This window comes from Medicago truncatula, chromosome 5 (genome assembly GCF_003473485.1).
Source record: "Medicago truncatula cultivar Jemalong A17 chromosome 5, MtrunA17r5.0-ANR, whole genome shotgun sequence".
NCBI lineage: Eukaryota > Viridiplantae > Streptophyta > Magnoliopsida > Fabales > Fabaceae > Medicago > Medicago truncatula.
The window spans coordinates 20773482-20794662 of NC_053046.1; the positions used below are offsets into that span (position 1 = coordinate 20773482).

Below are 21181 nucleotides of genomic sequence, written 5' to 3' on the forward strand. Positions count from 1 at the left end.
GCCTTGGTCATAGTCAAATTTCAAAGACTAATTATTTGGCTAATACTCATATTAATTAAATCAAGGAGGTTAAAATAATATGTAGCGCAAAAGCATAAAATATTTCACGCTCCTATCCTAAAAGGTCACTTAAATAAATCATTTAATAACTAATGCACAAGAAACATCTTAAAATAATTTAAAGCATTATATATAAAAATATTAAAATGAATAGAATTATTAAAAAGAACATATCTAAAATATTGGGTTGTTACACTTGTCTGTAAGACACAAAGCCCAACTCTTAACCTAGCAGCTAGCTATATAATCTAGGAGTCATCTCTCTAATAGAGAGGAAGGAATTAAATGCATAATTTTTATGTTTATTTTCCTATAGTCAACTTAGATCCAGTGTTAAATTGAGCAACATCTATCACAACATTACATCAAAACACAACATAGTATCTCATTATTACTACAGTTTCTCTTCGTTCTGCATTTGTGTTTGTCTTGATTGTAATTCATCAAAACAATAATGTCTTCCTCCTCTGATGATCATCCATGGACCTATGACGTGTTCATAAGTTTTAGAGGGGAGGATACTCGCAACACTATTGTTTCTCATCTCTATGCTGCACTCCAAAACTCAGGAGTCTACACTTTTCTTGATGATCAGAAGCTTACAAAGGGAGAAGTGCTTGGACCAGCACTAAGGAAGGCAATAGAAGAGTCTAAGATATTTATTGTTGTTCTCTCACCGGACTATGCAGGATCTAGCTGGTGTCTTCGCGAACTTGTACATATCATGGATTGCCACGAAAGTTATGGCCGGATCGTTTTACCTGTATTTTACGGTGTTGAACCATCGGAGGTCCGTAAGCAGTCGGGTGATTTTGGAAAAGCCTTGAAGCTGACTGCAACAAAAAGAGAAGATCAACTACTGTCCATGTGGAAGACCGCACTCACAAAAGTAGGAAATCTAGCCGGCTGGGATTACAACATTTTCAGGTAATCAATACTTATATTCGATAGTAAAGCATTAAAGCTTAACTTTTTTGAGATTATGTCATGATTGATTAATGCTCATTCTTTGTCTTTGTAACTGTTTATTATTATTATTACCCTAGGAATGAAGGTGAACTAGTGGAGCTAATTGTTGAGGACATTTTGAGAAAACTAGATATCTCATTGTTGTCTATTACTGAATTTCCGATTGGATTGGAATCCCATGTGCAACAAATTACCAAGATTATTGATGATCAATCATGCAAAGTCTGTATCATAGGGATATGGGGAATGGGTGGATTAGGCAAAACAACCACGGCCAAAGCTCTCTACAATCAAATCCATCGTAGATTCCAGGGTAGAACAAGTTTCCTTGAAAGTATTAGAGAAGTTTGTGATAATAATAGTGGAGGGGTTATTACTTTACAAGAACAACTTCTTTTAGATCTCCTTGAAATAAAACAGAAGATTCACAGTATTGCATTGGGGAAAACTAAAATCATGACAAGACTCCAGCGACAAAAGGTTTTGGTCGTACTCGATGATGTGACCAAGTCTGAGCAATTAAAAGCACTGTGTGCAAATCCTAAGTTGTTAGGTTCGGGGAGTGTATTGATTATTACCACTAGAGATTTACGCCTTCTCAAGTCATTTAAAGTTGACCATGTCTACACCATGACTGAAATGGACAAACACCAATCCCTTGAACTTTTCAGTTGTCATGCTTTTCAACAACCAAACCCTAGAGACAAATTTAGCGAACTCTCTAGAAATGTAGTTGCTTATTGCAAAGGATTACCCCTGGCTCTTGAAGTCCTTGGATGTTACTTATCTGAGAGGACGGAAAAAGAATGGAGAGATGCACTACAAATATTAGAGAAAATTCCCAACAATGATGTGCAACAGATATTGAGAATCAGCTATGATGGTTTAGAAGATTATACGAAACAGGACATATTTCTTGACATATGTTGTTTCTTCATTGGAAAGAACAGAGCTGATGTTACAGAGATACTTAATGGGTGTGGACTTCATGCTGATATTGGAATATCTATTCTCATAGAGCGCAGCCTCGTAAAAGTCGAAAAGAATAACACGCTTGGAATGCACGATTTGCTCAGAGACATGGGAAGATCAATTGCTGGTGAAAGTTCAATCAAAGAGCCTGCAAAGCATAGTCGATTGTGGTTTCATGACGATGTGAACGATGTCTTGTTAAAAAAAAATGTAAGAACTTTTGAGCATCCTCTAAAATTTATCAAGATTATAAGAATCTTTGTTTCTTTCTGGGTTAATTTTGTTCTCCATAACTTCTGGCTGAAATTATTTGGATGCATGATTTTCATTCTCATGTTTATTAAAAATTACTTAGGCTGCTGCATCTCTGATATACTTATATGTATTACTTTCTAGTTATGAAGCACTCAATGTGAAGTAATTGAATATAATCACAATTGCAATGTTGTCTAACACCGACGTGTGATGGATATAAAATTCCGCCTTAATAGCGGTCCGCCCCTAGTCGCCTAAATTGCGACCTTTGGTTAGCCTTAATTGCAGCATCCAACACCTTCATTGTGTTGGCTTTGAGGGGGTGGATTTAGTCCCACTTCGGATAGATAACACTCTTGAGAAGATTTTATAAAGAGGAGGCACTCCACACCTTACAAGCCGGTTTTGTAATGATGAGTTTTGGTGTTATTTACCTAGCTTTCAAGCAAGAAAGACAAATGATAAACAATTTCCCTGACTTTCTCTGCTTTTTTTACTTCAAATGCAGGGTACAGAAATTGTTGAGGGATTGATTTTTGAGTTGCCAATAACACATAGAACTAGATTCGGTACTAATGCTTTCCAGGACATGAAAAAACTGAGGCTTTTAAAACTTGATGGTGTTGACCTCATCGGAGATTATGGTTTAATTTCCAAACAACTGAGATGGGTTGATTGGCAACGACCTACCTTCAAATGTATACCAGATGACTCTGATCTAGGAAATCTAGTTGTTTTTGAATTAAAACATAGCAATATTGGACAAGTTTGGCAGGAGCCCAAGGTATAATAACATTTTCTTTTAAACTCAAAGGTTGAAGACATTATAATATTTTACCACCTTTACATGTGCTATTTTCTTGTTATTTTTCTCTTAAACAATCATTTTCTTGCAGCTGTTAGACAAGCTGAAAATTCTCAATGTCAGTCATAATAAGTACTTGAAAATCACCCCAGACTTTTCAAAATTACCGAATCTAGAAAAGCTCATTATGATGGAATGTCCGAGCTTGATTGAGGTACACCAGTCCATTGGGGACCTCAAGAATATCGTTCTGATAAATTTGAGGGACTGTAAAAGTCTTGCCAATCTCCCAAGAGAGATCTATCAATTGATATCGGTGAAAACTCTTATTCTTTCTGGTTGTTCAAAGATTGAGAAATTGGAAGAAGATATAATGCAAATGGAATCCTTGACAGCTCTAATTGCAGCAAATACTGGTATCAAACAAGTGCCCTATTCAATAGCAAGATCAAAAAGCATTGGATATATATCACTATGTGGATATGAAGGATTATCACATGATGTTTTTCCTTCTCTCATTTGGTCTTGGATGTCACCAACCAGAAATTCCCTGTCCCATGTTTTTCCATTTGCAGGCAATTCATTGTCTCTAGTTTCTTTGGATGTAGAGAGTAATAATATGGACTATCAATCACCGATGGTTACCGTCCTATCAAAGCTTCGATGTGTTTGGTTTCAATGCCACTCAGAGAATCAACTTACTCAAGAATTAAGAAGATTTATTGATGATCTATATGATGTGAATTTTACTGAGTTGGAAACAACATCACATGGACACCAAATCAAAAATCTTTTCTTGAAATCACTTGTGATTGGAATGGGAAGTTCCCAAATAGTCACAGATACTCTTGGCAAGAGCTTAGCACAGGTTTCTTCTTTATCCTTTCACCTTTACTGATATTTATTATTAATTAAGAGAATATGGAATGGTTTTCTTTTTTCTTTATTTCATTAAATCGTAGTATAGAATTTGCTGAAAGTGACAAGAAATTTATGAAGGTATCCTTCAGATTAATCAATATCAATGCTAGGATCTTCATATTACAAAACAGAAAAGCATTAGCTCAAAAGTTATTTTAAAAATATTTATAGTATATACCTACAATCTAACAAGCTAATAAAGCTACAGTCTTACAAGAATCAAGTAACTAGATAATTATTTTTACAGATACCAAGCTTTAAAATCTTTAGTTTATGTTGTTTCTTTTCTCTCTACATTAGTAGGAATCCATAACGGTAAGCTAAATGTTTCCATAATGTAACCCTTTATTAGAAAAAAAAAGTTCGAGTTGTTGCATACGTCTATTCATAAAGAATCGACAACAGTACTGCTAATGCTTTGCATAGAATGATAAGATCATAGTGCAGAGAGAGAATTTGTAGACAGACATGTATCTGTTACAGTTTTATTGTGAAAGCTTCCTTAATGGAAAGCCGAAAGGAACTGTATTGCCTGGAATACATTTTTCTGTTTAGAACACTATTTTGACACTGTAAATGGCACAAAATGTCCATTTGCATAGTTTAATATATTAAATATTTCATAAATAACTTAGCATATTATCATGATACAGGGTTTGGCAACCAATTCTAGTGATTCTTTCCTTCCGGGTGACAATTATCCTTCTTGGTTAGCCTATAAATGCGAAGGATCTTCTGTACTTTTTCAAGTGCCTGAGGATAGTGGTTCCTGCATGAAGGGAATAGCTTTGTGTGTTGTTTATTCGTCAACACCTCAAAACCTGCCAATTGAATGTATCACTAGTGTCTTGATCATTAATTACACAAAGCTCACAATCCAGATTTACAAGGATGACACAATAATGTCTTTTAATGATGAAGATTGGGAAGGTGTATTGTCAAATTTAAAAGTTGGTGACAATGTGGAGATTTTTGTAGCTATTGGGCATGGATTTACTGTTAAGGAGACGGCTGCGTATCTTATATATGGTCAGCCAACTGCTGTGGAAATTGAACCAATACCTGAAGTGGACGCGCAACCATCACCTGATGCGAAAACGGAGCCATCACCTGAAGTGGAAGCGCATTCATCACCTTATGCGAAAAGGAGACGACTGTCTATCTAGTATATGGCCAGTCAACTGCAATAGAAATAGAGACATTAACAACTCTGGAAGTTAAGCCTTTTGCTGAAATGTTTATGTATGAATTATAATAATAGACGTTCCAACAATTTTCGGTTGGGCATACCTTTGTCTATGTGTTTTTCTATATTTTCTAGGCTTAAATATGTATTTCATCCTTGCAATTAGGGGTCGTTTAAAAATTGGTACCTGTAATCGTTAATCCTAGCAATTTACCCTTGCATTGTTTAATGATTTAAAATTTTGTCCCTCTCCCCACTTAATCACTGCCACGTCACTAATTCGATCACGTGACGATCACTACCACACATGAAATTTCAATGTGACGATCGAATTAGTGACGTGGCAGTGATTAAGTTGGTCATTTTAAATGATTAATGATTGCAAGACTAGTTTGCTAGGATTAGCGATTACAGTTACCAATTTTTAAACGACCCCTAATTGTAAGGATGAAATACATATTTAAGCCTATTTATTATGAACGAGGAAAAATAGTGGCGTGTTGTATATGAATTATGTGGTTATTGTTTGTTTCAAATTTAGAAATTAATGTGGCAATGAGATCTTGTTGGGTGTTGAGTTAATTTCTCATTATTCTGGACCTCGCAATTCCTTAACTAGACAAGGTGATACAACTGTTGCGATTATATTTGGTGTATACATACATTCTAACTCATCACTAGTTAGGGGTAGCTCCTCTATTGGTTGGTATATTTATGGCTGCATTTGTGAATCATATATAATTTATTGTCTTGTGAAAGCCAGCAAAACTGAATTTAGAACATTTGGGCGGTATCTTAAATTTATATCAGCAAAACTGAATTTAGAGAAGTGGCAAAATGAAAAATAACTGACAAATGTTATACAAACTTTTTTTTTTTTAAGGAGAAATATTATACGGATTTTGCATATCGGAAAATTTGTTGTTTAATTAGGTTAAATCTATGGCGAGCAAGTAACATATAGTTTTATAACAAGCAAAAGTTTGTTTTTTCCTATTAGATCCATAAATCTCTATTTTCATTTGATTTATTCGTGGGACTTATTGATTAAATAATAAAAATAAACTTATATATATGATATGATATAACAAGTAAAATCGACTTAAGTTATTAAAAAAAGAAAGTAAAATCGACTTAAGATCAGGTGTGTTTTTCTATTATTTTTTGAGCTTGATTACTCTTTTGGTCCCTTAATTTATTTTTTGGCTTCGTTGTGGTTCCTTAACTATTAAAAGTTTCGTTTCGGTCCCATAACTTATTTTTAAGTTTTCTTTTGGTCCCTTAACTATTTAAAGTTTAGTTTTAGTCCCTAACTTATTTTTTGGTATTATTTTGGTCCTTAACTCTAATACATTAATCCTAACATAAAGGACCAAAGTGGTTGACGGAGGAAGAGTTAAGGGACCAAAACGAAACCAAAAAGTAAGTTAAAGGACCAAAACGAAACTTTTAATAGTTAAGGGACCAAAATGAAACCAAAAAATAAGTTAAGGGACCAAAACGAAACTTTTAATAGTTAAGGGACTAAAACGAAACCAAAAAATAAGTTAAGGGAAAAAAAAATAATTAATCCTATTTTTTGTGTGTTAATCATTAAATTCTATTACTTTGTACAGACACAACTTCTCTCCCATGAGTTATTCATTGTAGGGAGTTTAATAAAAATCTCAACAACTTTGTGCATAATTGTTTTTTTTGTGTATTGTCCATGATTCAAGCCAAAAAGAACTGTTGTGTGATGGGGTTTGTTAAAAATCTAAAAAAAAGTCTTGTTTTGTCACAACTTCAAATGAAAATATATTTGGACATACACATCAATAAAAAGTAAATAAAAAAAAAATCTTTTATTTATAAACGTAACACTGCTGCTCTAATTCCACCTAATATTTAACTTAAAAAATTGTAGCCATTTTTCCCTCCTTCAAAACCTAACAATATTTCCTAATTCCCCTCCTCCAAACCCTAACCATGATTTCCTAATTTCCCTTCTCCTAAAACCTACCTAATTGATTTCCATATTTTCTTTTGCCATATTTTTTACCTAAAAAATTGTAGCCATTTTTCCCTCATTCAAAACATAACCATATTTCATAATTCCCCTCCTCCAAACCCTAACCATGATTTTCTAATTTCCCTCCTCCTAAAACCTACCTAATTGATTTCTTAACACCCCGTTATCCCAAAGCAATTAATTATTAAATAAATACATCAGAGTATATTCCAAACGGGCATGTCACACAACTTTTCAAAATTTTCTTAAATAGAATATAAAACTATTTAATAAACATCCTTCATAAACAACAATAGTTTGCAGCGGAAATATTTCTCAACATTAAGCTTCAACATCAACATTAAATCCTGGCACAAAGGCCACAACATAAAATTAACAATAAAGGGCTACATCAGCAAGTTCCAAAATTGATACATAGAAATGAAAAATAAATAAAGTAATCACATCCCGTACGTACCAGAGCCCTAGACATTGGGCCACCACCTACTACTCAGGATCACCTGCAAGTTACCCATAGGAAGAGCAACGTTTTCAAGCAGAAGGGGTGAGATTCACAACAATAAATATAGATAATAAATTCATCAATTGAATCTGACACCCTAACATAATAATAATTATTCAAATATAAATGTATATTTCATAATCAACACATCATCAACAATGGTATTTACAACCAAGACAACGACTCATGCAACAACTCGACAACACCGCTACGACTCCTCGACAATGCACATGCATGTGGTACCAATTTACAGGGCAGGAGCCCTCACCGGATATTGAATGGTTAAAGCATTCATCAGGGCATAGGCCCTCACCGCTTTGAACAACAAGGTGTTCCAGGACATGAGTCCTCCCGCTTTGAACGACAAGGCGTTCCAAGGCAAGAGCCCTCCCGCTTTATATGCTTATGCAATTGACTCCACTTGTGTATATCTACATACAACTCAACAAATGCATATATATGTATATGACTCACAACCCACAACTCAACAAATGCTTAGACATCAAAATCATTCAACAACATTCAAAACAGAATAAACAACTCAAAATCTGGGCAACTCGCCTCGCGAGGTCATCTACTCGCTATGGCGAACTTAAGGATTGGGTTGCTCGTCGTGGCGAACTGAAATAGGATGCTCTCGGGAGTTTTGACATTTTTCTCACTAAATCATCATTTTTAAGCTCGCTATTCATCTTTTTAATCTAAAATTTGTCCCAGTCCTCTCTAAAATCATTTAGGCACTCAAAACTAACCAAAGTACACCTTATAACAACAATCTAAAAATCATGATCTCACAGGCACTTGCTCGCCATGGCGATTGGTTCTGCTCGCGAGACGGGCTATGAAGTTGTTCACTCGCGAGGCGAGGCAAGCTATTCGCCGGGGCGAGCGATGAACATCAGTACGGGCAGAATGCAGGTTTTTCCCTAAAAATCCCATTTTCCTCCAATTCACTCCCCAAATTAATTTACAGATGCAAAACTAAGTGTTGTATGCAACCAGAACCTAATTCTAACATCAGAACAGCAATCTCTACAACCAAAACTCAAGAATTCATCATTAACCTAAAATCTCCAATTTCTACCAAAAGCTTGTTAAACCAAAATCAGAATTTAATAACTACATTATTGAAGCAAACCTCACTCTTACCTTAATTCAGAAGAAAAATGCACATCAATTCAGGTTCACTTGGCTCTACTTGCTCTTCTCCCTTTTCTCCCAAAAGCTCTGTTTTCACGTAAAAACGTTTCTAACCTTTCTTTTCCTAACTCCCCAAAATATAACTCCCTTTTATTTCATTTACTCCCCTTAATTCTATTAATTCCTAATTAACTCCCCAACCTCCAAAATAATATTAATTCTCACATTATTCTAAATAATATTAAAATAAATCATATAATAAAATATAACACACCACATAATCAACAAATATAATTTAAAATCATAAAAAGACTCTAAATAAATCAAAAATAAATAAAACAACGACTAAAGCGTTACAATATCCATATTTTCTTTTGCCATATTTTTTACCTAAAAAATTGTAGCCATTTTTCCCTCCTTCAAAACCTAACCATATTTCATAATTCCCCTCCTCCAAACCCTAACCATGATTTCCTAATTTCCCTCCTCCTAAAACCTACCTAATTGATTTCCATATTTTCTTTTGCAATATTTTTTTGTCACTTCCTCAACTCATTTACCCTAATATATATTATCTTTTACTTATCTTTTATTTATAAACCTAACACTGTTGCCCTAATTCCACCTAATATTTAACCTAAAAAATTGTGGTCATTTTTCCCTCATTCAAAACCTAACGATATTTCCTAATTCCCCTCCTCCAAACCCTAACCATGATTTCCTAATTTTCCTCCTCCTAAAACCTACCTAATTGATTTCCATATTTTCTTATGCCATATTTTTTACCTAAAAAATTGTAGTCATTTTTCCCTCCTTGAAAACCTAACCATCTTTTATTTATAAACCTAACACTGTTGCCCTAATTCCACCTAATATTTAACCTAAAAAATTGTAGCCACTTTTTCCTCCTTCAAAACCTAACAATATTTCCTAATTCCCTTCCTCCAAACCCTAACTATGATTTCCTAATTTACCTCCTCCTAAAACCTACCTAATTGATTTCCATATTTTCTTTTGCCATATTTTCTACCTAAAAAATTGTGGCCACTTTTCCCTCCTTCAAAACCTAACTATATTTCCTAATTCTCCTCCTTCAAACCCTAACCATGATTTCGTAATTTCCCTCCTCATAAAACCTACCTAATTGATTTCCAGAAACATTGAGACGTTGCTGTCATACCACTCCCTCACTGGTAATCAACTTGAAAATTTTGCACTTATATAAATTATCGAAACTTTTGCACTTATTCCTCACTGGTTTAAAGTATAAATAATTATTTAAATTCCTTTCAATCTTTTGTATGTCCGTTGGTGAAAAACCCTGTTTCCGGTCTTGACAAAGTAATCAACAAGCTGAGACTGAAATACAGATCATATATCGTTGAATATGACATTGATGTTGCATGTGTTTGCTGCGAAATATACCTATTCTTAATTATTTGCATTCTATTTTATCAATGTTTGTACTGTTTCTATTTTATCAACGTTTGGGATGTTTTTGTTTGTTATTTTTTTAGGGTGTAGTGTGCTTGCCAAACATGTTTTGGCGGTGATTTCGGAGATCAAATTGGGCGCTATGAAATCTTAACTGATCCTAAGTCCAACAAGTTTGAAGTATTGGTCGACAAAGTAAACGGAGCATTTTTTCTCACAAAGGGATGGAAAGCGATTCGTGACTTACCATAGTATAGGTCTGATAGATCACAGGGGGTTGTGACTCACCATAGGATAGTGAGATAAGATCTCAGATCTAGGAGTTCCTAGGTTGAAGTCTAGACGGGTAGGTCCTAGGTCATAAAGTGTAAACGAGGAGTTTGCTGAGAGATTTTGAATAAGGACTACACTAGTGGATTTCCTTCCTGACTTGGTAGCCCCCATAGTAGGTGACGTTGCACCGAACTGGGTTAACAAACTCTGTGTGCCTTTTACTTTCCTGTCATTTATTTTCTTGTTTTTATTTTTGTTTACGTTATGTAATTGTGAATTGTGTGAAGATATGTACATGTTGATGTTGGTTATTTTTTACGGTACGTATACACTTGGTGATTTTAATTGATGATGTTTATTTTGGTGATAGTGATGAAGTATGAATCATATGTGTTTGATTTTGGTGACTTCTTTGATGATGATGATTTCCTTGCCTATACTTTGAAATGATGAATTGTATTCGTCGAGTTGATTAGGCAAGAGTTCATGTGATCCATATGTTTGATGTGAATTAGAGGAATTATATACATTGTGTGAAACATGTGCTTATGTAAACATGAGTGAAACTGCATGTATGATTATACTTTCTAAATGACGAAGTTGGTGTAGTTTAAAGATTAAGCTAAACAATGAATGAGGTGAGAAATCCTCGAATTGATTTAATGTTGTTAAGTGATGTACTTTGTTAATGAATGAATATGCTTGATATGCTATGATAGAAATATGATAACATGAATATGTATATGTATATGTGTTATGCATGGAATCCTTGAATACTTATTTGATTATACTTTAATTGTTGAATGTTATCTAACCCCAGTGGTCGTTTGGTTGATCGCATACCTTATTCGTATGGATGGGTAGACGGCGTGCATGATTAATTTTCTTTGCTTTGCTTGTGAGTATGCTTGAGGCTAGATTTGGAGCTACCTTGTCTTTTTCTTTGGGAGTCTTAGTTTAGGGCTCTGATTAGGATATATGTCCGTCGTTGCTTATATTTTATGTCTGTATGAAATTTTATCACTCAGTATGTTGAGATTAGATATTTATTTTTGGTGATGTATTGTGATATCTATGGCATGGCTACTTTGAAGATTTATTTATCTGTCAATGAGATGTTATGATATTATTCCGCTGCGATGTTTTTTGGACTTATAGAAGAAGTAGCACATATATATATATATATATGAGTTTTGCTAATACACACCCTTTCATTTTTATGAAGGTGTACATTAGCAAGTTGAACCTTTTTGAGTTGGACAAAGAAACTAACATTTTCTTTCTAAAAGCAATTAAAGTAATGGGTATTGGTAATTTAAAATTTCATATCTTTTTTAAATCATAATTCTTTTCATTTCTCTCTCTTTTTTACGTGTGGATTTTCGCCCTTCCTCCTTCTTTATCTTCCCATTCATTATTACTTTGAAAAGGGAAAAGAATCTTGTTGCCATTTTTATTTCTTTGGGAGCTTGCCCTCATCTTCTTTCTATATTATTTGCAGATTACTCATATATGTTAAATTAGTTATGGTGATTTTTGTTTAAATAAGGTGATGGTAAAATTTGAAGAACAAAAGGACACCTAGTAAATTACCAAATTACCAACTCAATTTTAAAATTAATGTGAGACATAGGAGAACAATACTGATTTAAATGCAAGGACCTCCTGAGTTCAATATGAAAACGAATATAGAACTAAATAGAAGAAGTTGTGATGTCTTCATGGAATTGACTTTGCAGAGGAAACGCACAGGAAACATGATTCAAAGAGGAGGTGGAGGAAAAGCTTGAGAGAGAAATGAAATGAGGAAGGAAAATGATGAAAACGATTTTGATTTTAAAAATAATAAGAAATTTTAAATTACCAATATACCCGTTACTTTAATTGCTTTTAGAAAGAGAATGTTAGTTTTTTTGTCCAACTCAAAAAGGTGCACCTTGCTAATGCACACCTTCATAAAAATAAATAGGTGTGTATTAGCAAAACCATATATATATATTGAGACTGAGTTTGTTACGTAAGAATGTGAGAATGATTTATCAACCATTAGATTGTAATAAATGGTCAAGATTAAAAACTCAATTTTAATTAACACATATGTCTTTCCACAGTCAATCAATACAGAACCTTTCACTTTCTCATCTTCTCCAATCCACCGTTCTGCAACATTGTATGTCTAACTGATTTTAATTCATCAATACACCACACCATGTTCTAATTGGTTTTAATTCATCAATCAGTAAACCCCTATGTTCTAATTGTCAGAATTTCGAAACCCTCCTTTCAAAAAAAATAAAAAAATTCCCTAACCTTAATACTACCTCCGGTCCTATTTATAAGAGAAATTTAGGTCAATAAAAGTGAATGTATTTGGACTGAATTTTTAACTAGATACATCAATTTTTGTTGCCCAAAATTCTCTTATAAATAGGACCGGAGGGAGTAATTCTTAATCGTAACCCTAAACCAAAATGACCGCAAATCCGCTGTAACTTCTGTTTTGAATTCTAGTAGCGATGGAAATGGTTGTTGAGATGATGGATAAGCAAAAGGAAAACACTTTTATTTGTCACCACATAAATTTAAAATCTCAGGCAACTAAAACAACAATACAAAAAATAAAACCAAATCAGATTACATACATTAAAAAAAGATGTGATTGAGTTTTTAATTGAATTGAAGGTGTCACGGCAGAATAATATAGGGTTCAAGGATTCATTTGATGGTGGGTTGGGCGAAGAAGGTGGGTTGAAGGAGGACCGAAGGTAAACAAGTTTAAGATAGAGAGTATAGAAAGGAAAATGTGTTATTTTAATTGAGACTTTTGATCTGAAAAATCTATTTTGATCTAATGGTTGATAAATCATTCTCACATTCTTACATAACAAACACATTCTCACTAGATATGTCATATATATCTATGTGTTTGTGTGTGAATATCACTACTTATTTTATCTAACAATTTTTTTTTATTCAAAATTCATGAGCTTTATTCAGATGCACTAAAAAACAAAGGTAATGCCTCTCTAAACAACAATCATATTTTCAATTAAAATAACATTGATCAAAATCACAACATAAAGTCTCTAAAGTTTAAGACGAATTAATTTGATCAACCGAGTGCATCAATCTTATTATCCATGTTCTTCGGAATTTTCTCAATAAGCTTATTAAATTCTTTCAATTCAGAAACACACAATTCATCTGGTAGCTTTCTATTTTTCATGTACCCAATCATAAGATTGTTCATCTCCTTCTCACGACTGTCATGACTTTGCTTTTGAAGTTGCTCTCTGGCTTTAGTAATCCTCTGCAATAGGAAACTCTCTTGGTTCACATTCTTTGTTTCATCTTTCACTGATGAGTTCTGGTACCTCTCAATCACCTGTCTGGCCCTCTCTAGATCTGGCCACACTTCTGTTTTGGAACTAAAAGGATTGGAAATTATAGCACATGCTGGAATACCACAAAGAATGGTGAGTTTCTAACTTTCTTGATGATACCCTTTTCTCTTTTATTGTAGGTTGCCTTTCTTGCCGAATCATTAGAGATAAAAGCAAGTTTTACCTTCTTCCTAGTCATGGCGTTGTGATTCAACTCGAAAAAAAGAAATGAGGAATTATAATATTTTTTGCATTATTTCTTTAGTACCTTGTGGGTTTTATAATGAGCTATGTCAAACAAATATTTCACTTTTATTTTTTTACATATCAATGACTAATATTTGTACGATTTTTTATATTTATCATGACAAATATATGCCATATGTTTATTATTAATTGATACTTCGTCATATAATATTATTTTTCCTAACTGAAGGAAGTGTGTTTAAGTGTTTTAGAAGTGATTTCCTTAGAGAAATTGTGAGTTGAAGATGAAATTCAGCTAAAGAAGTTTAAGACGATTATAATTGAAAGTATGTGATAGTGTTTTAAGATGATGGATGAGGATGAGGGTGATGTTCTTAAAGTAGTAATGTGTCAATGATAATTGTCATATAAAAGAGTATAAGATTAAAATAAACGAAAAATAGGGTGTGGTCATTTAAGATAATTGAAAATGGGAAGAATAATAATATGGCGAGATAAAGATCTTAAGTTAAAATCATGCTATGATTATGGGTATGGTTGAGGTTCTAGGAGATGATAAATGTGAGACGAAGTTTTAGGTTTTATTAAAGTCATGATTGCGAGTAAGTTGTTAAAGGTGAGACGAGTTAATGTATTAAAAATTTATCATTGAAGAGATCAAATAATGTGGTAAAATGATGAGTTAAAGGAGATGAATAAACTGTGATAATGTGTCGTTAACAGGTAAGTTAAATATTGGGTTGATGTTGAATTTTGATGAGATAATATTCATTTTTGATGAGTTATACCTTGTTTATGATGATGGTGTTTGATAAAATAATCTTTATTTATGATGATGTTTTGATGAGTTAAACATTGTTTATGATGTGTTGTTTGATGAGATAATCTTTATTTATGACGATGTTTATATTAGTCAAACGTTGTTTATGATGATGATGATGTTTTGATGAGATAATCCTTCTACGATGATGAGCTTCGATGAGATAGTCCTTATTTATGATGATGAATTTTGATGACATAAATCTAATTATGATGTTGATTTATTGGTAATTTTTTCTTGTGTATTTTTGTTAATGAATTTTCCACATGCATCATGTATTATTACGAAATTGATGAGATTGATGAGTGTATGTTCAGTAACACAACTCTGACATACAAAAATTGATGAGTAGAATTGGTACCACATGCATACTGATAAAATTAATGAATAACATTTGTCATAATGGTGATGTTTGAACATGGTGCATATTGTCAGTGATGTGTAATTGTCAATGAAGATTATTTTTTGGAACATTAGGGGGATCGGTAACAATGATTCCCGGATAGCATTTTCAGACTTGTGTCATTTAAATACTCCTTCTTTAGTATTTATTGCTGAACCTATGGTGTTGTATGATTCAATCCCAAGCTTGTTTTGGAATAATATTCGAGTTACTAATTACTGTGTCAATACAAGGGACCCTCTTATTCCTAACCTTTGGGCGATTTGGGGTCCGGATGTGGTTTTTACTGTCATTTTTTCTTCATCTCAGTGCCTGGTGCTGGAACATGTTTACAATGGCACTACTACCTATATTGCTGGAGTTTATGCGAGTACATCATATCTTTTACGCAGACAATTATGGGCTGATCTAACTATGTTGCAAAATAATTTTATAGCTCCTTGGATCTTTGTTGGGGATTTTAATGCGGTTCTAGGGGCTCATGAGAAGAGGGGTCGACGTCTGCCTCAATCTTTATCTTGTAATGACTTTCTTTCTTGGTCTAATGCCAATCTGTTACTTCATCTGAATACAAACGGTGTACAATATACTTGGAACAACGGCCGCTTAGATACAGATTCAGTTTTTTTGCGTCTCGACCGTGCCATTTGTAATGAAGCTTGGCTGGATTGTTGGGGTGGCACTTCCTGTACGGCCCTACTGAGAACACAATCTGACCACCACCCTTTGCTGCTCCATATGGATTCTTTAGTGGTTCGTCGGACTGGCTCTTTTAAATTCTTCAAAACTTGGACATCCCATGATGAATGTCGACCATTGGTTCTGTCTTCTTGGCAAAAACCAGTGATTGGATCAGGTATGCACAAGCTTCACTCAAAATTGCTCAATGTTAAGAATGCCTTCCGGGTTTGGAATACAACGGTTTTTGGTAATGTTCAGAGACAGGTCAAGTTGGCGGCTGATGAGGTTAATAGAATTCAGAACTTGATTGATGTTTCTGGCTTGGATTCCGATCTTCACACATTAGAGTTGCAAGCTCAATTAACTTTGGCAAAAGCTATGAATTTTCAGGATCAATTTTGGAGAGAAAAAGCACGAAATCAAAGTTTTATTTATGGGGATAGGAATACAGCTTATTTTCACCGTATTGCCCGCATTAAATCTTCCTCCAAGCCGATTACTTTACTTCATGATGGTAATGTACGACTTACGGAACCTACAGAGATTGAGAATCATGTGCTTTCATACTTTCAAAATATTTTTGGAGGCGTGAACAATTGTGTTGATAATGGCTTGGTTGCAAAAGTGATACCGAATTTGGTCTCGAGGGAGGAGAATGCAATGTTAATTGCTATGCCTCTTCTTGAGGAAATTAAAAATGCGGTGTTTGATATGAATGTAGACGGCGCTCCGGGTCCTGACGGCTTTGGGGGTCATTTTTTTCAGCATTTTTGGGACATTGTTGGTGTGGATGTTGTTGGCTCGGTCCAAGAGTTTTTTTACACGGGGGCTTTGATTCCGAATCTTAATGCTAATATTTTGGTGCTTATTCCGAAGGTCCCGAGTGCTGCCTCCATGGGGGACTTTAGACCTATTGCTTTAGCCAACTTTCAATTCAAAGTCATTACAAAAATTTTGGCTGACAGACTGGCACTGATCTGTATGCGAATCATTTCTCCTCAACAACGGGGTTTTGTTCGAGACCGCAATATCTCGGATTGTGTTATTCTTGCTTTTGAGGTGATCAATTTGTTGACAAAGAAGCAATTTGGTGGTAATATTGCCATTAAGGTGGATATCCGCAAAGCTTTCGACACCCTTGACTGGGATTTTTTATTGGCGGTCCTAAAGCAATTCGGTTTCAACCGTATATTCTGTGACTGGATTTTATCTATTTTGCGATCAGCACACCTCTCTATTTTGGTGAATGGCAAAGTCGTGGGTTACTTCTCTTGTACTAGAGGCGTGCGCCAAGGAGACCCTCTCTCCCCGTTATTATTCTGTATTGCAGAAGAATGTTTAAGTCGCTATCTTGAATTGGAGCGGGTTAATAATTGTTTGCAGCCTATGTCTTATTGTCGAGGTTTATCCCTCCCGACTCATATTCTTTATGCCGATGATGTTTTTATTTGTTGTGTTGGCTCAAGGAAGAATATCAAATGTTTGCTCAATATTTTCAAAATTTATTCGGACACCTCCGGTCAACTGGTAAATTTTGATAAAAGTAAATTGTTTACCGGGGCTATGACTGCTTCTCGAAGAAATATGCTCTCTCATTTGTCCGGGTTTGCGGTTGGCTCTATCCCTTTTGAGTATTTAGGTTGCCCTATTTTTCAAGGTAAGCCTAAATGTATCCACTTCCAACCTATTGTTGATCGCATTAAGGTGAAGCTTGCCACTTGGAAAGGAGTTCTTCTATCCATCATGGGTAGGGTTCAATTAGTGAAGTCAATAGTGCATGGTATGCTGGTTTACTCTTTCCTGTTGTCCATTAATGGTGTCTGTACTTGTGGGTGGGGTGGGGGGGGGGGGGGGGGGGGGGGGGGGGAGTATAGATACTCATGTTGAGAAGCTTCAGCTGCAAGGTAGTGGGACGATGATGCTGGAAGTTGCTTCCATCTTTATTTTAGTCTTGACTAGTAAACTTTGGTTTGAGACCTTAAAGTACTTTAATTGATGTTGATAAATTATTTCGCTGCTTTATATATATATATATATATATATATATATATATATATGGGTTTTGCTAATACACACCCATTAATTTTTATGAAGGTGTGCATTAGCAAGTTGCACCTTTTTGAGTTGGACAAAGAAACCAACATTTTCTTTCTAAAAGCAATTAAAGTAATGAGTATGCTGGTAATTTAAAATTTTATATATTTTTTTAAATCGGAATTCTTTTCATTTTTCGTTCTCTTGCGTGTGGATTTTCGCTCTTCCTCCTTCTTTATCTACACATTCATTATTACTTTGAAAAGGAGCAAAAATCGTGTTGCCATTTTATTTCTTCTTTGGGAGCATGCCTCATCTTCTTTCTATATTATTTGCAGATTACTCATATTGGTTAAATTAGTTATAGTGAATTTATGAAAGAAGGCGATGGTAAAATTTGAAAAACAAAAGGACACATAGTAGATTATACCAAATTACCAACTCATTTTTAGTATTAATGTAAAACATAGGAGAACAATATCAATTTAAATGAAAGGACCTCTTGAGTTCAATATGAAAACGAATATAGAACTAAATAGAAGAAGTTGTGATGTCTTCATGGAATTGACTATGTAGAGGGAACGTACAGGAAACATGATTCAAAGAGGAGGTGGAGGAAAAGCTTGAGAGAGAAAGGAAATGAGGAAGGAAAATAGTGAAAAGGATTTTGATTTTAAAAATAATAAGAAATTTTAAATTAGCAATATACCCGTTACTTTAGTTGCTTTTAGAAAGAAAATGTTAGTTTTTTTATCCAACTAAAAAAGGCGCACCTTGCTAATGCACACCTTCATAAAAATGAATAGGTGTATATTAGCAAAACCATATATATATATATATATATATATATATATATATATAATCGGGATCCGTTGACACCAAATCTCAACCATTAAATTAGTTTAATTTAGGCTATTAATTATTCACTTAATAGTGCAAGGTGACATCAAATTTATTTTATACACCTTAGTTTCTCTTGTATTATTTTTTCTCATCCTTTCTCTCACCATAACCATTATTTTACATATTGGAAATCTCATTGAGCAATAACCTCTCATTCTTTCTCCAATCGACTGGATATTAATTTTATGGGTATCAATTTTATCGTTTTAAAATCATTAATTTATAGATTGGAGATCAATTTTATCAATAACCTCTTGTTCGCCAATCAATATGGAAAATCTCTATGAGCAATTTTATGGAAACGTGATTTTGAAATTCGTTAGTGTTCTTCTGAATATGGAGAATCATAAAATGGAAAAATCATGGAAGAGGATGACAGTAAAACAGAAGCTTTCCTAGATTCACAACATGGCTTCATTGCAACATCATTCATCCCTTGATGAATTTACATAGCTATAATCCTTATACACGATGCACTTTTTTCTTAGCATAGATCTAAAACTGAATTTACAAAGGACAACACATGCTATGGCAGAACTTGATTATTGTGTAATTGAAATCCATGAACATGACACATGCTTCCACCGTTTGCTACTTTGTTTCCCTTGTTTCTCATAACACACTCAATGACAGAACGTTAGGTAGAGGAAAAACTCACGCTAGTTCACTACACCAATAATTTGTGACTTTGGAATGAATAGATAGACGGTTCAGATTTGGTGTCAACGAATCCATTAACACCTGGTGTCAACGGATCATATCTCATATATAGTGAGACTGAGTTTGTTACATGAGAATGGTTTATCAACCATTAGATTGTAATAAATGGTCAAGATTAAAAACTCAATTTTAATTAACACATATGTCTTTCCACACTCAATCAATACAGAACCTTTCACTTTCTCATCTTCTCCAATCCACCGTACTGCAACATTGTATGTCTAACTGGTTTTAATTCATCAATACACAACACTATGTTCTAATTGGTTTTAATTCATCAATCAGTAAACCACTATGTTCCAATTGTCAGAATTTCGAAACCCTCCTTTCAAAAAAAAAAAAAAAATTCCCAAACCTTAATAATTCTTAATCCTAACCCTAAACCAAAATGACCGCAAATCCGCCGTAACTTTTGTTTTGAATTCTAGTAGCAATGGAAATGGTTGTTGAGATGATGGATAAGCAAAAGGAAAACACTTTTATTTGTCACCGCATAAATATTAAAATCTCAGGCAACTAAAACAACAATACAAAAAATAAAAACCAAATCGAATTTCATACATTAAAAAAAGATGTGATGGTGTTTTTAATTGAATAATATAGAGCTCAAGGATTCATGTGATAGTGGGTTGGGGGAGGGAAGAAGGTGGGTTGAAGAAGGAGTGAAGGTAAACAAGTTTAAGATAGAGAGTATGGAAAGGCACATGTGTTATTTTAATTGAGACTTTTGATCTGAAAAATCTATTTTGATCTAATGGTTGATAAATCATTCTCACATTCTTACTTAACAAACACATTCTCACTAGATATATCATATATATCTCTATGTTTGTGTGTGAATATTACTACTTATTTTATCTAACAATTTTTTTTTTATTCAAAATCCATGAGCTTTATTCAGATGCACTTAACAACAAAGGTAATGCCTCTCTAAACAACAATCATACTTTAATTAAAATAACATTGATCAAAATCACAACATAAAGTCTCTTAAGTTTAAGAAAAATTAATTTGATCAACCGAGTGCATCAATCTTGTTATCCATATCCTTCAGAATTTTCTCAATAAGCTTATCAAAGTCTTTCAATTCAGAAACAGACAATTCATCTGGTAGCTTTCTATTTTTCATGCACCCAATCATAAGATTGTTCAGCTCCTTCTCACGACTGTCATGGCTTTGCTTTTGAAGTTGCTCTCTGGCTTTAGTAATCCTTTGTAATAGGAAACTCTCTTGGTTCATATTCTTTGTTTCATCTTTCACTGATGAGTTCTGGTACCTTTCAATCACCTGTCTGGCCCCCTCTAGATCTGGCCACACCTCTGTTTTGGAACTAAAAGGATTGGAAATTATAGCACATGCTGGAATACCACAAAGAATGGTGAGTTCTCTAACCTTCTTGATGATACCCTTTTTTCTTTTATTGTAGGTTGCCTTTCTTGCCGAATCATTAGAGATAAAAGCAAGTTTTACCTTCTTCCTAGTCATGGCGTTGTGATGCAAC

The 21181-nt window shown here is 34.0% G+C and overlaps 3 protein-coding genes across 3 annotated transcripts; 1 reads left to right on the top strand and 2 right to left on the bottom strand.

Moving 5' to 3' along the window:
- The first annotated feature begins 282 nt into the window (after window positions 1–282).
- On the top strand, window positions 283–5724 carry LOC11436429 (disease resistance protein RUN1). The gene is made up of 5 exons (XM_003614236.4): window positions 283–987; window positions 1107–2211; window positions 2765–3040; window positions 3153–3929; window positions 4636–5724. The coding sequence occupies exons 1-5, from the start codon at window positions 515–517 to the stop codon at window positions 5146–5148; spliced, it is 3144 nt and encodes a 1047-aa protein (XP_003614284.1). The 5' UTR covers window positions 283–514; the 3' UTR covers window positions 5149–5724.
- A 7916-nt stretch (window positions 5725–13640) lies between these two features.
- Window positions 13641–14110, bottom strand: LOC11436886 (agamous-like MADS-box protein AGL80). Its single transcript, XM_003614237.1, has 2 exons — window positions 14032–14110; window positions 13641–13984 (listed from the first exon to the last, which is right to left on the bottom strand). The coding sequence occupies exons 1-2, from the start codon at window positions 14108–14110 to the stop codon at window positions 13641–13643; spliced, it is 423 nt and encodes a 140-aa protein (XP_003614285.1).
- Window positions 14111–20657: 6547 nt separating this feature from the next.
- On the bottom strand, window positions 20658–21181 carry LOC11432576 (agamous-like MADS-box protein AGL80). Its single transcript, XM_003614238.2, has one exon. It carries the CDS (start codon window positions 21163–21165, stop codon window positions 20695–20697), a length of 471 nt encoding a protein of 156 aa, XP_003614286.1. The 5' UTR covers window positions 21166–21181; the 3' UTR covers window positions 20658–20694.

Coding starts and splice junctions, on each gene's coding strand:
- LOC11432576 (XM_003614238.2), bottom strand. CDS start 21,165: ATGACTAGGAAGAAGGTAAAACTTGCTTTTATCTCTAATGATTCGGCA.
- LOC11436429 (XM_003614236.4), top strand. CDS start 515: ATGTCTTCCTCCTCTGATGATCATCCATGGACCTATGACGTGTTCATA. Junction 2,212..2,764: donor ATGTCTTGTTAAAAAAAAAT/GTAAGAACTTTT, acceptor CTTCAAATGCAG/GGTACAGAAATTGTTGAGGG. Junction 3,041..3,152: donor AAGTTTGGCAGGAGCCCAAG/GTATAATAACAT, acceptor ATTTTCTTGCAG/CTGTTAGACAAGCTGAAAAT.
- LOC11436886 (XM_003614237.1), bottom strand. CDS start 14,110: ATGACTAGGAAGAAGGTAAAACTTGCTTTTATCTCTAATGATTCGGCA. Junction 13,985..14,031: donor CTACAATAAAAGAGAAAAGG/GTATCATCAAGA, acceptor GTGGTATTCCAG/CATGTGCTATAATTTCCAAT.